This window comes from Balaenoptera ricei, chromosome 9 (assembly GCF_028023285.1).
Source record: "Balaenoptera ricei isolate mBalRic1 chromosome 9, mBalRic1.hap2, whole genome shotgun sequence".
Taxonomy (NCBI): Eukaryota; Metazoa; Chordata; class Mammalia; order Artiodactyla; family Balaenopteridae; genus Balaenoptera; species Balaenoptera ricei.
In genome coordinates, this window is record NC_082647.1 from 105500198 (window position 1) to 105512492 (window position 12295).

General features: G+C 49.0%; 1 protein-coding gene across 5 annotated transcripts in view; it reads left to right on the forward strand.

Moving 5' to 3' along the window:
• The first annotated feature begins 5720 nt into the window (after nucleotides 1–5720).
• Nucleotides 5721–12295, forward strand: part of CCM2 (CCM2 scaffold protein) — a 61209-nt gene continuing 54634 nt past the window's right edge. Inside the window, exons 1-2 of one of the 5 annotated variants that reach the window (XM_059934278.1) lie at nucleotides 5721–5890; nucleotides 8365–8428. Coding sequence is in view for 2 of the 5 variants with exons in the window: in XM_059934281.1 (XP_059790264.1) it covers nucleotides 5861–5890 (30 nt within the window). In the remaining 3 variants the exon portion in view is untranslated. The remainder of the gene's footprint in view (nucleotides 5891–8364; nucleotides 8429–12295) is intronic. The other 4 variants (XM_059934277.1, XM_059934281.1, XM_059934282.1 and 1 more) reach the window with 4 other exon arrangements.

The window sequence follows — 12295 nt, forward strand, 5'->3', positions numbered from 1 at the left end:
GGTTCTGTAAAGAAAAGCAGAGCAATACTTGAAACTCATATTTTATGTATAGCACCTAGTAAATACATTCAAGCAGTTTATAGTATACAAATCCCATTATTTTGTTAAATGTCATGAGACAGATAGGGTGGGAACAGATTGCTGACATGGAGACTAACATTCACCCAAAGAGGTTAAGTGGCTTGCTCAAGATCTCATAGACGGCTAGGGCTTGTTTTATCTCAGATCACTGCTCTGTCCATTCTGTCACTCTGCCATGATGTAATCGAGAGAACCAGGAAAGTAACTGGTTATGGAGGGTCAGAACATGGGTGTGACAGTGTGAGTGTCTATGTGTGACCAAAAAAGGTGGGCTTGCCAAGGACTAAAACAGAAAAGCTTTTTTCTGAGATGATAACCAACAAAATTCACTAGAAAGGGGAAGATGTTCCATGGAAACTTTTATCCAAGTAAGAAAAATGGATGCCAAAACATTAAAAACCACATAATCAAAGCTCAATTGCCTTATACTAGGAGGCTGCATGAGACTGACACAAAGAGAGACAGACCTGTCAGCAATTTCTTAAGTACTTATCAGGATATTGAAAAGAACTTTTTCTAAAACCACATCTCCAAAGAGTAACTCCATTATTCTTCCAAGCCAATTGGGATGTATGCCTGGAAAGAAAATCAGAAATTTGGCTCTGAAAGAATACATAGAAAGCAATAGGGGCTTCCCCAGTGGCTCAGCGGTTGAGAATCCGCCTGCCAATACAGGGGACACCGGTTCGATCCCTGGTCCAGGAAGATCCCACATGCCACGGAGCAACTAAGCCCGTGCACCACAACTACTGAGCCTGTGCTCTAGAGCCCGCAAGCCACAACTACTGAGCCCACGTGCCACAACTACTGAAGCCCGTGCAGCTAGAGCCCGTGCTCCGCCACAAGAGAAGCCACCGCAGTGAGAAGCCCATGCACCACAGTGAAGAGTAGCCCCTGCTCGCCTCAACTAGAGAAAGCCTGCACGCAGCAACAAAGACCCAACGCAGCCATAAATAAATAAATTAGGGGCTTCCCTGGTGGCGCAGTGGTTAAGAGTCTGCCTGCTAATGCAGGGGACGCGGGTTCGAGCCCTGGTCTGGGAAGATCCCACATGCCGCGGAGCAACTGGGCCCGTGAGCCACAACTACTGAGCCTGTGCGTCTGGAGCCTGTGCTCCGCAACAAGAGAGGCCGCGATAGTGAGAGGCCCGCGCACCGCGATGAAGAGTGGCCCCCACTTGCCGCAACTAGAGAAAGCCCTCGCACAGAAACGAAGACCCAACACAGCCAAAAATAAATAAATAAATAAATAAATTTAAAAAAATAAATAAATAAAAAATAAAAATAAATTAAAAAAAAAAGAAGGTAATAAGCAAGGAGGTATCAAAGTAGGGCTTACAAGGTTTCTTTCACCAGAGGCACACAGGGTGGCTCTACTTCCAAGGGGTCATTATGATTTAGCATTGGTTTGGTCCATTATCATTTACAGGCCTGGAAACTGGATATTATAAATGCATTGAGAATTCACTTGAATCAACTCTAAAGAAATTCTTTTCTTCACTAATTAAGTCAATACTGGATTTGTCACATGCACAGCATGGTATGAAGTATTGCATGGCATATGTCGAAGAACAACTCAGAGACATCTAGGTAGTTATTTGCTAGCTATTTAGTTCTCGATGGGTGAGAGGGACAAAAAGGAAAAAGCTGCAGTCAGCCTTGGGAACAGTGAAAAAATTCACTTAAAAAAAATAAAGAGCTGGAATCTAGTAAAGATGTGAGTCCAGGAAACTGTCTTTGAACAGGTCAACTGAGGGTAAATTTTCAGTTGTTCAGGGATTTCTCGAAAACTCTAGCTAGGAAGCATCTGTACAAAGCTGTCTCCAGGTGATGTAAGTGCCTTTCCATCTTAGTCTGGCCTGGTGCACATCATTCCTCTCATTAGAACTCTCATATACAACGAGGAATCCCACACTGTCCCTATCTTTACAGGAACTTAACGATCTAGTACAGGAATGTCCTAACATGGTTAACATCAGAGACATATGAATAAAGTGCTTTGGGAGCAGGGGAGGAAAAAATTTCATCCAAAGATTTAGTGGAAGAGGTGATACTTGAGCTAGGTGATAAAATCTAACAGGTAAGTCCACCAGGGACAAACCAGGTGCCCAGCAAAGTTTGTTTTATTAATCTGCTGCAACAAGGGAGAGTCCCAGGGAATTCTGGGCTGCCTCTCATTACAAGAGTAGAAAAGGGGTTTTGTAAGGTTTGGGATTGCACTGAATAATTCTGAGGAGAGGAGAGGGGAAGTGAGGATCAGCTCTCGATTGCTGCTTTCATGAAGTGCAGGCAGTTTAGTAACTGGGTCCCAGTCATTTTTGTTCATGGAATGGGGCCACAGAGCAGGCTAGGGAAGTAAGTGGTAAGAAAGCAGTAATCACGAAAAAGAAGGAGGCTGTTGGGACACTTTACAGCCGAGGTGTGACCTTGGCAGAAATATTGTTCTCAATTAACACTGCAGCTAGCCTTATGTCTGTTACGAGAGACTGACTACACAATGGTCCGACCATTATAAAAATAGCGTTCTGACCCACAAACCGCAGCAACCAGCCCAGGGAACCAACCCCTTCTCTACAGTAGCCAGCCCAGGAAGCTGGCTGTTGTTAAGTCAGACTTGGGGGGAGTCAGACTGCTACCTCTAGTGACAATCCAGGAAAGCAAATGATAACCTCCAAGCAAGCCAAATGGCCAGAACTTGGTCAATAATTTACAGCTTCCCTACTTTTTGTTCCCACTTCTAAATTAGGACCAACCAGTGAAAGCCCTACACAGTCCTCCAATCAATCGCATGGATACCCCACTTCTAGGTAGCCCACCTCCAGCCTCCCCAGGCCACACCCCCGACCTTTTCACTAGGAAGCTCTCCCACTCCTCTGCCTGCCTTTGGGTCTCTGCCAGATGCACGTGATGGTGGCTGACTCCTTCACTATAGCCAGCTCTGAACAAATAGCCTTTGCCTGTTCTCATTTAGTTGGTTCTCCTTTATTTCCAAAATTATCACCATCTGATTATTAGTAGGCAAAATGTTACTTGAAGCCTGGACCTGTGTGTGTGGAAATGAGGCAAAGGCGTTCTAATGGGTAGGAGCAGCCTGAGGAGAGTCAGCCTAGGATCAGGTTGTGAAAAAATAGGGAATACATACATTAGTCTCTACCCCTGGTTCCTAGCACAGAGCTCCCACATCGCTTGAAATTTCCTGGGTGAAAGGAATGTCTTTGTTCTAATGAGGCAACTCTGGGTGGGCTCCTGGATGGTTCCTGGATGGGAGCTGGTCACCAGAAAGACCATGATTAGGAGCTTGAAATTTTCAGCCCCACCTCCCCATCCTCCAGAGACAAAATGGAATTAATAATTGATCATGCCTATATGATGAAGTCTCCATAAAATTCCAGTAGTATGGGGTTCAGAGATCTTCTAGGTTGGTGAACACGTTTCGGGGGGGGGGGGCTGGGAGAATGGAGTGTTCAGAAGACAGCTCTATACCCCTTCCCACATACCTTACCCTAAGCATCTCTTTTATTTGTATGTTTATCTTTATCATATCCTTTTATAATAAACTGGTAAACAGTAAGTAAAGTGTTTTCCTGAGTTCTGTGAGCCATTCTAGCATATTAATTGCACCCAAGGAGGGGGTCCTGGGAACCTCCAATTTATAGCTGGTCAGAAGCACAGGTAACAACCTGGACTTTAAATTGTCATCTGAAGTGGGGGGCAGGGCAGTCTTATGGGACTGAGCCCTTAACCGGTGAATCTGATGCTCTCTCCAGGTAGATATTGTCAGAATTGATTTAAAGTGTAGGACGGGACTTCCCTGGTGGCGCAGTGGTTAAGAAGCAGCCTGCCAATGCAGGGGACGTGGGTTCGATCCCTGGTCTGGGAAGATCCCACATGCCGTGGAGCAACTAAGCCCGCGCACCACAACTACTGAAGCCCGTGCGCCTAGAGCCCATGCTCCGCAATAAGAGAAGCCACCACAATGAGAAGCCCGCGCACCGCAACTAGGGAAGGCCCACGCGCAGCAATGAAGACCCAATGTAGCCTAAATAAATAAATAAAATAAAAACAAATAGTAGGTATAAGGAGCAGCTACTGTTCTGAGGGCTGAGTGTCTAGGGAAGACCCCCTTCCCCCTCCTCCCAGGGCTGAGGGCCAGACTTTGTTGGAGAGAGAATAGCTACAGCTCACCGAATGGCAGAGAAGTGCTGGCAGAACTGGCTGAAGTCCACCCTCTGCAAAACTGTTCATGGAGGTGTCTTGCTGACCACTCGGAGATAAAACTTCCCAACATGGGTGCTGGAGGAATCTGCCGGCTACTGGGTACTGGGTACTGCTGGCAGCCCCGCACTGCAGAGCCAGGTGCTTCGGAGAACCCAGAGCTGGAGAAGCTACCCTTGATGTAGGGAGGTAGGCGCTTCAGAGGCCTCTTTCTGCAGGTGCCTGCCGAGAAAGCTCACCGGAACCAGGTGGCAAAGCCCCTTCCTCCTGCACTGCCTCCCAGCAGTTTCTCCTGGCAAAGCTTCACACTGGGCCACCTGGCAAAGGAGGAATGCTCAAAGGGCCCAGCTCCATCCCGCGAAGAGAAATGAGAGTGAATGTGGAGCTGAGAGACAATCTATTGACCACTGGCACAGGAGACAGTACTCTCAAAAAAAAAATCAATTGAGACAAATACTGGCTTGGTGTCAGTTTACATTCTAGCTGTGCTGCAAGGTTCTTACTGCCAGCTTAGTCTAGTGGCAAAATAGTGGGACTGCTGCTGCTGACTCCAGTTTGCAGTGTGCTTTTGGGCAAACCAACCCTTTGGGACTCATCTGTAAAAGGTGGCACTTATTTCTAAGTGACTGTTAAGGTTCCACGTTTTTTTCGGATAGGGTCCGGACGCGCTCGCTGTTGTATTTAAACTTTCCTGACGGGTTTGCCTAAGGAAGTCTGACATTGGAACAGACGAAGTCTTAGAAAAAAGCTTCACCGTGGCCGCAGGAATGGAAGGCAAAGTGAGAAAAGAAAAGGGAGTGGGTCCTACGCCCCTTCCCCAAGGCCCGGCTCCTCCGGGAGGCCCCGCCTTCGGTTTCCCGCAGGCCACGCCCTCCTATTCTCGCCGGCCGCTCCCATCCACGGCCCCGCCCCTTTTGTCAGCCCCGCCTTCCCCTCCCACAGGCCCCCTCCCACAGGCCCCCTCCTATAGCCCCACACCCCACCCTCTTCCCGTCCTCCTCTTCCCCACAGGTTCCACCCCTCCCACCGGCCCCGTCCTCCGCTTCCTGTCGGCCTGAGCTCCCTCTCCCTGAGCGCCAGGCAGGCTGGGAAGTTGGCTGCTGTAAAGATGGTGGCAGAATTGAAAAGCTGGAGCAGCTCCCTTGGCCCTGAGGGGCCGGGAGGGTGGGCTGAAGGCGGGGCAGGCGCGCTCCGGCCCTCCCTGCAGGGCGTGGGGCGGGATTGGGGCGCGACAGGCGCGCTCCCGCGGCCCTGAAGGGGTGGGGAGGGCAGGCGCGTTCTCGGCCGCTCACAAGGGTTGGGGGCGGGGCGTGTGGGCCGAAGGGGCGTGCGCACGCGGGGAGGGCGTGCTCTCGGGGGCGGGGCCGCGCCCTCGGCCCGGAAGTGCGGGGTGCGGGGTGCGGGGTGCAGGGCGCGGACGGCCCCTGGCGGCCGCGGGCGGAGACTGCGGCCAGGCAAGCGGCGCAGGAGCGGCAGCAGCCGCGGGGCCCGGGCGAGCATGTAGCGGCAGCGGGCGGCGCGGGGCTCCCGGGGCGGGCCGGGCCGCGGGGGCCGCTCGCGGCGACATGGAGGAAGAGGGCAAGAAGGGCAAGAAGGTGAGCCTGCGGGGCGCGTCCTCCCGAAGGCCGGGTGGGGGGCGGGCTGGACCCCAGACCGAGGCAGGCGGAAGACGGAGGGGCTGGGGTTCGGGGGGTTCGGGGAACACGGGAGGGTCCCTCGGGGCCGCCCGTCGGTCTGCCGGTGCGGGGCGTGGGAAAGTCTGGCTTGGGGAGGTCCGTGGAGGGGAGTTCTGATTTGGGAGGTTCGGCGTGGGGAGGCTAGGCGTGGGGAGGTCCGGGACAGGAGTCTGGTGGGACTCCAGCGTGGAGAGGTCCCGGGCGGGAGTCCAGCGTAGGGAGGCCCGGCAAGGGGAGTTCCGAGGTGGGAGTCCGGCGTGGGGAGGCCCCAGGTTGGAAGTCCGGCGTGGGGAGGCCCGGGGGTGCACACTGTTGGAGGTGAGCGTGGCGGGCAGGCCGGGGCCCCCGGGTGGACGGCGCACGGTCAGGCCCGGGACAAGGTCGCGGGAGTCGGTCTCCGCGCGATGGAGTAGGAGGCGAGCCCCTGGACAATGGGGTTAGGTGGTCCTTTGCCGGCCGGGCGCGCGGGGGAGGAAGGAGCCACGCCTTTCCGCCCCTTCCGGTCAGTGACTCTCCCCCAAACCCAGGCTCTGCACATGGCCTTCCCCGCGGGTCAGTGACCAGGGGCTGCAGAGGAGCTGGACCCCGTTACGGGCCAGAAAGTTTTCCAGGGTTAGCATCTTGAGAAAATGGGGTGTAAGGTTAATGTAGAAACATTTGCTGCTTAGTTGACTTCAATATTGGGGTACCAAGTAAAAGCAAAAACTTCTTCATGGTACAGCCCGTTCACGGTCCGGTCTGGCCGGCGCGGGCTGAGTTTTGCTCTACCTAATACCAGCTGAGTGATTTCAGTGACGTTACATTTGGCAGCTGGATTTAGGACACAGTTCAAGAGGCTCCTTAGTCTTTGTAATTTTTAAAATGTGGCTTTAATTACAAGCTAGAGTAATTGATAAAGAAACTCAACATTTTAAGGAGACAAATAACCATGTGAGATAAGCTATCATTAAAATATAAAATGGATTTCAATGAAATGTATCTTTTTCAAATACAGGCTTTATAATCGAAGTGTCTTACCTGTTATTTTCGTTTTAATAAATGTGTGTGCACTTTTATGCGCAAGTTTAAAACAGACCTTTATAAATCCTCTGATCTTCTGCTCTTCAGAGCCAGCTGTGTCCTTCAGTTGATGATTACTCATCACAAGGTGTCCCATTTTAAAAAGGTATTTGAAATGAAGTGTAGCCAGGTGGTCTTGGGGGGATTGTGCAGTGCTTCTTCTCTCACTTTCTTTATTCATTGTTTTGTTAGGTTATTAATACACATGTGTAATTTAAGTGCAGTATCAGTTGCAGTTACCTACAAAGATGGTTTAAGTCTGGAAAACAGCCCAAGAAAGTGATTCAGCCTGCAAGCATTAGACCACAGAGGGATGCTGCCCACCAAAAAGGGGGAAAGCTGAGTTTAGTGTTTCTACCAAAGCTGGTAGATGCCTTCACAAGAAATGTAGTCAGTTGCATCCTTTCCTGTCACAGATAGGCAGGTGGACCAGGGCCCTTACAGGAGAAGGCCTGTCACCAGTGCTCTTGGCTGCCAGCATTCTGTAGATTAGCTGGCTCAGTCCTAGCAGAGGACCAATCCTAGCCACACGGTATCTTCCACAATCAGTCCAAATGGTGCCTGCTAAGGAGAGTTATTCCCTTCAAGTGGGTACTAGCCTATCTGATGGGGAAGGATGAGAATGAATTTTTCCCAGAACTTTCAACCAGCTCTGGAAGAAACATTTGAACATTCAGCATATTGAGAGAGACAGAGAAGTGGTAAGACATTCCTGAGCTTTTGGAATAGAACCAGTAAATCTCAAGAATTTTATAGTGGGGGCAATGGAAAGAGTCAGGCATAGAGAAGATTAATACATTTCATTGTCTCTGTTAGAGGAGATAACCAGTTATTACACAGTTGCCTAAGCCAGGAGGTTTGTGTTTTCTGTGTACTCTGCCACTGCCGTATCTCATTTTCCTACAGGCAGGCTAGACAGAGAGCTCTGGGGCATAGATTTCTATCCAGGCCACGACTTAGCACACTTTACGTCTTGCTCTCAGCCAATCACAAGCCAGTAGAACCTTCCTGCTCTGCTCCCCCACTCAATGTGAGGTCACCTCCAACTCAGTCAATTTGACGCTTAAGTTGTTCTCATTATCGTAAATTAACTAGAGCTATCGATTTTAAAACTTATACACAAATTCAAGCTGAAGCAGCGAGTAATGACTTAATAGTTTTATGAAAGTACCATTTGGACATTTAAATTCTCTTTCCAAGTTAGCTTCCTCAAAAAGTGCAGATTTAAGCCTTTAAAAATGTGGATTGATAGGCTTTTCAGGTCTTCAGATGCTTGTCTTGGTGTTCTGTCAAGCAGTTATTCAGGCTTGTTCTAACGTGGCCTATTTCCTCAGGACAGAACTCATCGAGCTGCCAGAGAACCAATAGACCAGAGTGGATTTCATATAAAGTGCACAGGTACAGCCCTGTCCTTTCTCAGGCTACCTTGGCACATACGATGAGGGTGACTGGAGCCAGTAATGTCCCGTGGAAGGCGCTGGGTGATGGGGTGTGGGAGGAGTTGATGAGCAGATGGGGAGGTCTGGGGTATGGACGTGTGGACAGAGAAGTCCACTAGCTGCCAGAGGCCTGGGACCTGGGGGGTAGGAATAACCATGGAGGTCACTCTCCTGCCTGAACGTCCCCAGAGTGACTGGTACCTTTCAGGCCACCATTCCTGCTTGGAGGTTTGGAGAATGAGGCTTCCTCCTTACAGAGCAGACCCAAGTTCCATGCATTTTGATACTCTTCTGTTAGGATGTAATTCCTTTCCGTAGGAAGCTTAGGTGTACACTTGAGTTGGATTATGTGCATTTTTCTAAAAACACTTGACTCAGATGCGGATCACAGCCTTTGGGAAGACACAGTTGTGGGAAGTCACCCTTGGCCCTCAACCTTGTTCAGGTCCCGGTTTCTGCTGCTTCTGCTGCTGTCGGGGCATAGGTCGCACCACAGGTAGCCATGATTTCAGCCTGAACAAAGTTAAATAGTTTTACATTGGTCTATTTTATTTGTATTCTTTAAATAAAAAAAATAAAGGTTATAAAGTACCCTAGAAATGTAGGACTTGGTGTAAATGATAATGAGGCATTATTATTAATTTTGTTGGGTGTAATATTTGTAATGTTTTGTCAAGTTCTGATCTGATAGACATATACACTGGGGTATTTATAGGTGAAATAATATGATTTCGGAGATTTGCTTTACTCAGACTAGAAAAAAAAAGAGGGGAGATAGCTGAATGCTTTGGCAGTGGTTATTCATTATTCGTTATTCTGCTTACTTTTGTGAATTTTTGAAGTTTCCATAAGAAAAGTGGGGAGAAAAAAATTCCTCTAGGTTTTGGGTCCCCAGTTATCAGCTCATGTACTTGCCAAATCATCCCTTAGCTAGTGTCTGTGAGGAAGTGGGAGTTTGAGCTAGACCAGCCCTCAGGCAGCCATACCTTCTCTACAGGTATGTGTGCATATGTGTAAGTATTTGTATAGCTGAAATGAAAGTTTAAAGAAACGATTATTACTACAAGCGGTGCACTCTGATTTTTTTATTCAGTTCTTTTTTTTGGTTTTTTTTTTAAACTGCTGGTCATGACCTACTAAATTGCTTTTATAACTATATTGATTCTATAGGTGTCACAGCCATAATATGGGTTAACAAAGTGAATTTAGGCCTCTATACCTTGTTTTCTTTCCTCTCGGATAGTTGTCACAGTGATTCTTTGGTGGCAGTGTTGCACCCTGGAGTGAGGAGGCCGGAAGACCACTGCAGGAGGTATCTGGTGGAGACCAGACGTCAGGCTGTCAGTAGATGAGTCCAGAATAACTGGCAAACATGAGGCTTATTCCTCTTCTGGTTTGGAGAATTACCATTTACATAGTATCATGTATTTATTAATTTTATGCATTAGGAACTGTAAATTCCCTGGTCTTCTTCAGTCAGATTGATAACCCACTGATCATGATAATTTAGGTTCAGAAAGCACATTAGAATCTTCTAGTACTTTTGTATTTCTGCTCTGAGCATCATTTGAGAGGAAGACATTTTTATGACCAATAGTACTGCAATAAGGGGCTGCTCTGGAATGGGAAGGGCTGTCAGCGTTCTGCCCTATGAGGTCAAGGACAAGTGCCTTCTGTACCCAGTAGGTTTGGTCACTGAAGTTACTGTTAGTCTTTTATTTCTTCATTTCTGTCAGCAATAATAACCCACCTGCTCCATCCTCATCACCACTCTGTGGTGTGATGCAGTTAAGTACTGTAGATTTAGCTGATTGGCGTGAAATCATCCTATTTATTTATTTGGGTGCCTATTACATGCTTAGTACAGTGAGAAGGGCTGAGGCCGTCTCATTTTATTTGGAGAGTAAGCTGCTCACACCATGTTAGAGGATGAGACGGGGCCAGTGCCCTCACATCAGGAGAGACAGGTAGGCATCAGCTCATTCCACCCGGGAGACCATGCATGTGATGTACAGAAGCAGGCAAGGTGGGGACTGAGGCCCTGAAGTGCTGGGAGGGCATGGAGCCCAGGGTGTGTGTGTGTGGAGGGTTGGTTTTGGTCCCGGGTGCAGCTGAAGCCATTGGAGGTTGTCATTCATTGCTTTAAGAACTGTTCATTGGCACTGACTGTGCGCCAGGTGCAGATGCTGGGGAGACAGATGAGGTCTGTGGCCACAGAGCTTGAAGCGGAGCTCAGAGGACAGGCGAGGATGGATCTTAGGAAGTGTGATTTGATAAGAGTGAATAAGGAAACCTTTTTGTTATGAAGACATCAAGTACAAGTGTAGAGAAAATCTTCTAATGCAGATTCAAATGCCACAATGTCAGATAACGGCAATGCATGGGCAGGTTGTTTCAGGTACACTTTTTCCTCATCCACCCCTGCTCCCCAGGTGTTATGGGCTGAACTATGCCCCGCGCCCCCAACTCATATGTTGAAGCCCTGACCCCCCCAGCACCTCAGAATGGGTCTGCATTTGGAGATAGGGCGTTTAAAGAGGTGATTAAGGATAAGGAGGTTGGGCTTCTCTGGTGGCGCAGTGGTTAAGAATCCGCCTGCCAATGCAAGGGACATGGGTTCGAGCCCTGGCCCGGGAAGATCCCACATGCCGCAGAGCAACCAAGCCTGCGCGCCACAACTACTGAGCCCGCATGTCACAACTACTGAAGCCCGCGTGCCTAGAGCCCGTGCTCCACAACAAGAGAAGCCACTGCAATGAGAAGCCTGTGCACTGCAACAAAGAGTAGCCCCCCGCTCGCTGCAACTAGAGAAAGCCTGCATGCAGCAACGAAGACCCGACACAGCCAAAAATAAATAAATGAATAAATTTATTTTTAAAAAAAAAAGGGTAAATGAGGCCACTAGGGTGGGCCCTAATCCCATATGACTGATGTCCAGCCGTGCTGACCCCTTTTGTCTTGGACACCCAGCCTCCAGGACTGGGAGAGAATAAATAACTGTTGTTGAAGCTGCCAGGTCTGTGGTGCTTTGTTCAGGCAGACTAAGACAGTGGGTTATTTTGAAGCATACCCTAGACATCATGCTGATGTGACAAGAGTCTAGTGCAGTCGGTCCTCTGCTAGGACTGGTTCGGTGGGACCTGGTCTCGTTCTAGCCTGGAGGTTCTGAGGACCTGGTCTCCACTGTTGCCTTAGACGTGGATGAGCTACTCAGAGTGGCAGGACCACCTGCATGTGCTCTGTGTGGGCCGCAAACCACACACTCACTGTGGTCATGTGACCTAGGGTCTGTAGCAGGGGATTGGGCAGAGCCACATCTGCCCAGCCTCCGTGCCATTGTCCTGCCCGTGTTCTTTGTGGGCACTTTCACTACTCCGTTCGCTCTTTCTTATCCCTCAGTCCAAGGCCAGTGGCCGTTCTTCAAATGTGACGCTCTGTGTTAATGGTTATGCAGTTGCGACAGAGTTTAGATTTGGATTTGTCGATTTAGTAGAAATAAAAAGGACATTTTTTCTTAGCTGTGTGCTGGTGCCAAAAATGTTACAGGTTTTCCTTCGAAGTGTGCCTGAACAGTAGCAGTTTTCTGCTGGATTGCGTTAAGAATTGGGGCATTTAATCACAGGCATTAGATGTGTTCAGTGCCATGAAAAGAAATCCTCTTTAATGAGTGCAGTAGGAAGTTGGAATTTGGGCTTTTGTTCGAGGCTTAGGATGGCGAACTGCAGTGTGTATCTTGTAACCCAGGAGGTGGAAAGAATAGTTGAATTCTGAAAGTGAGAAAAATGGTCAGTCTGACCCTGTTGCGTTACCTGGTGTGGGAGATGCT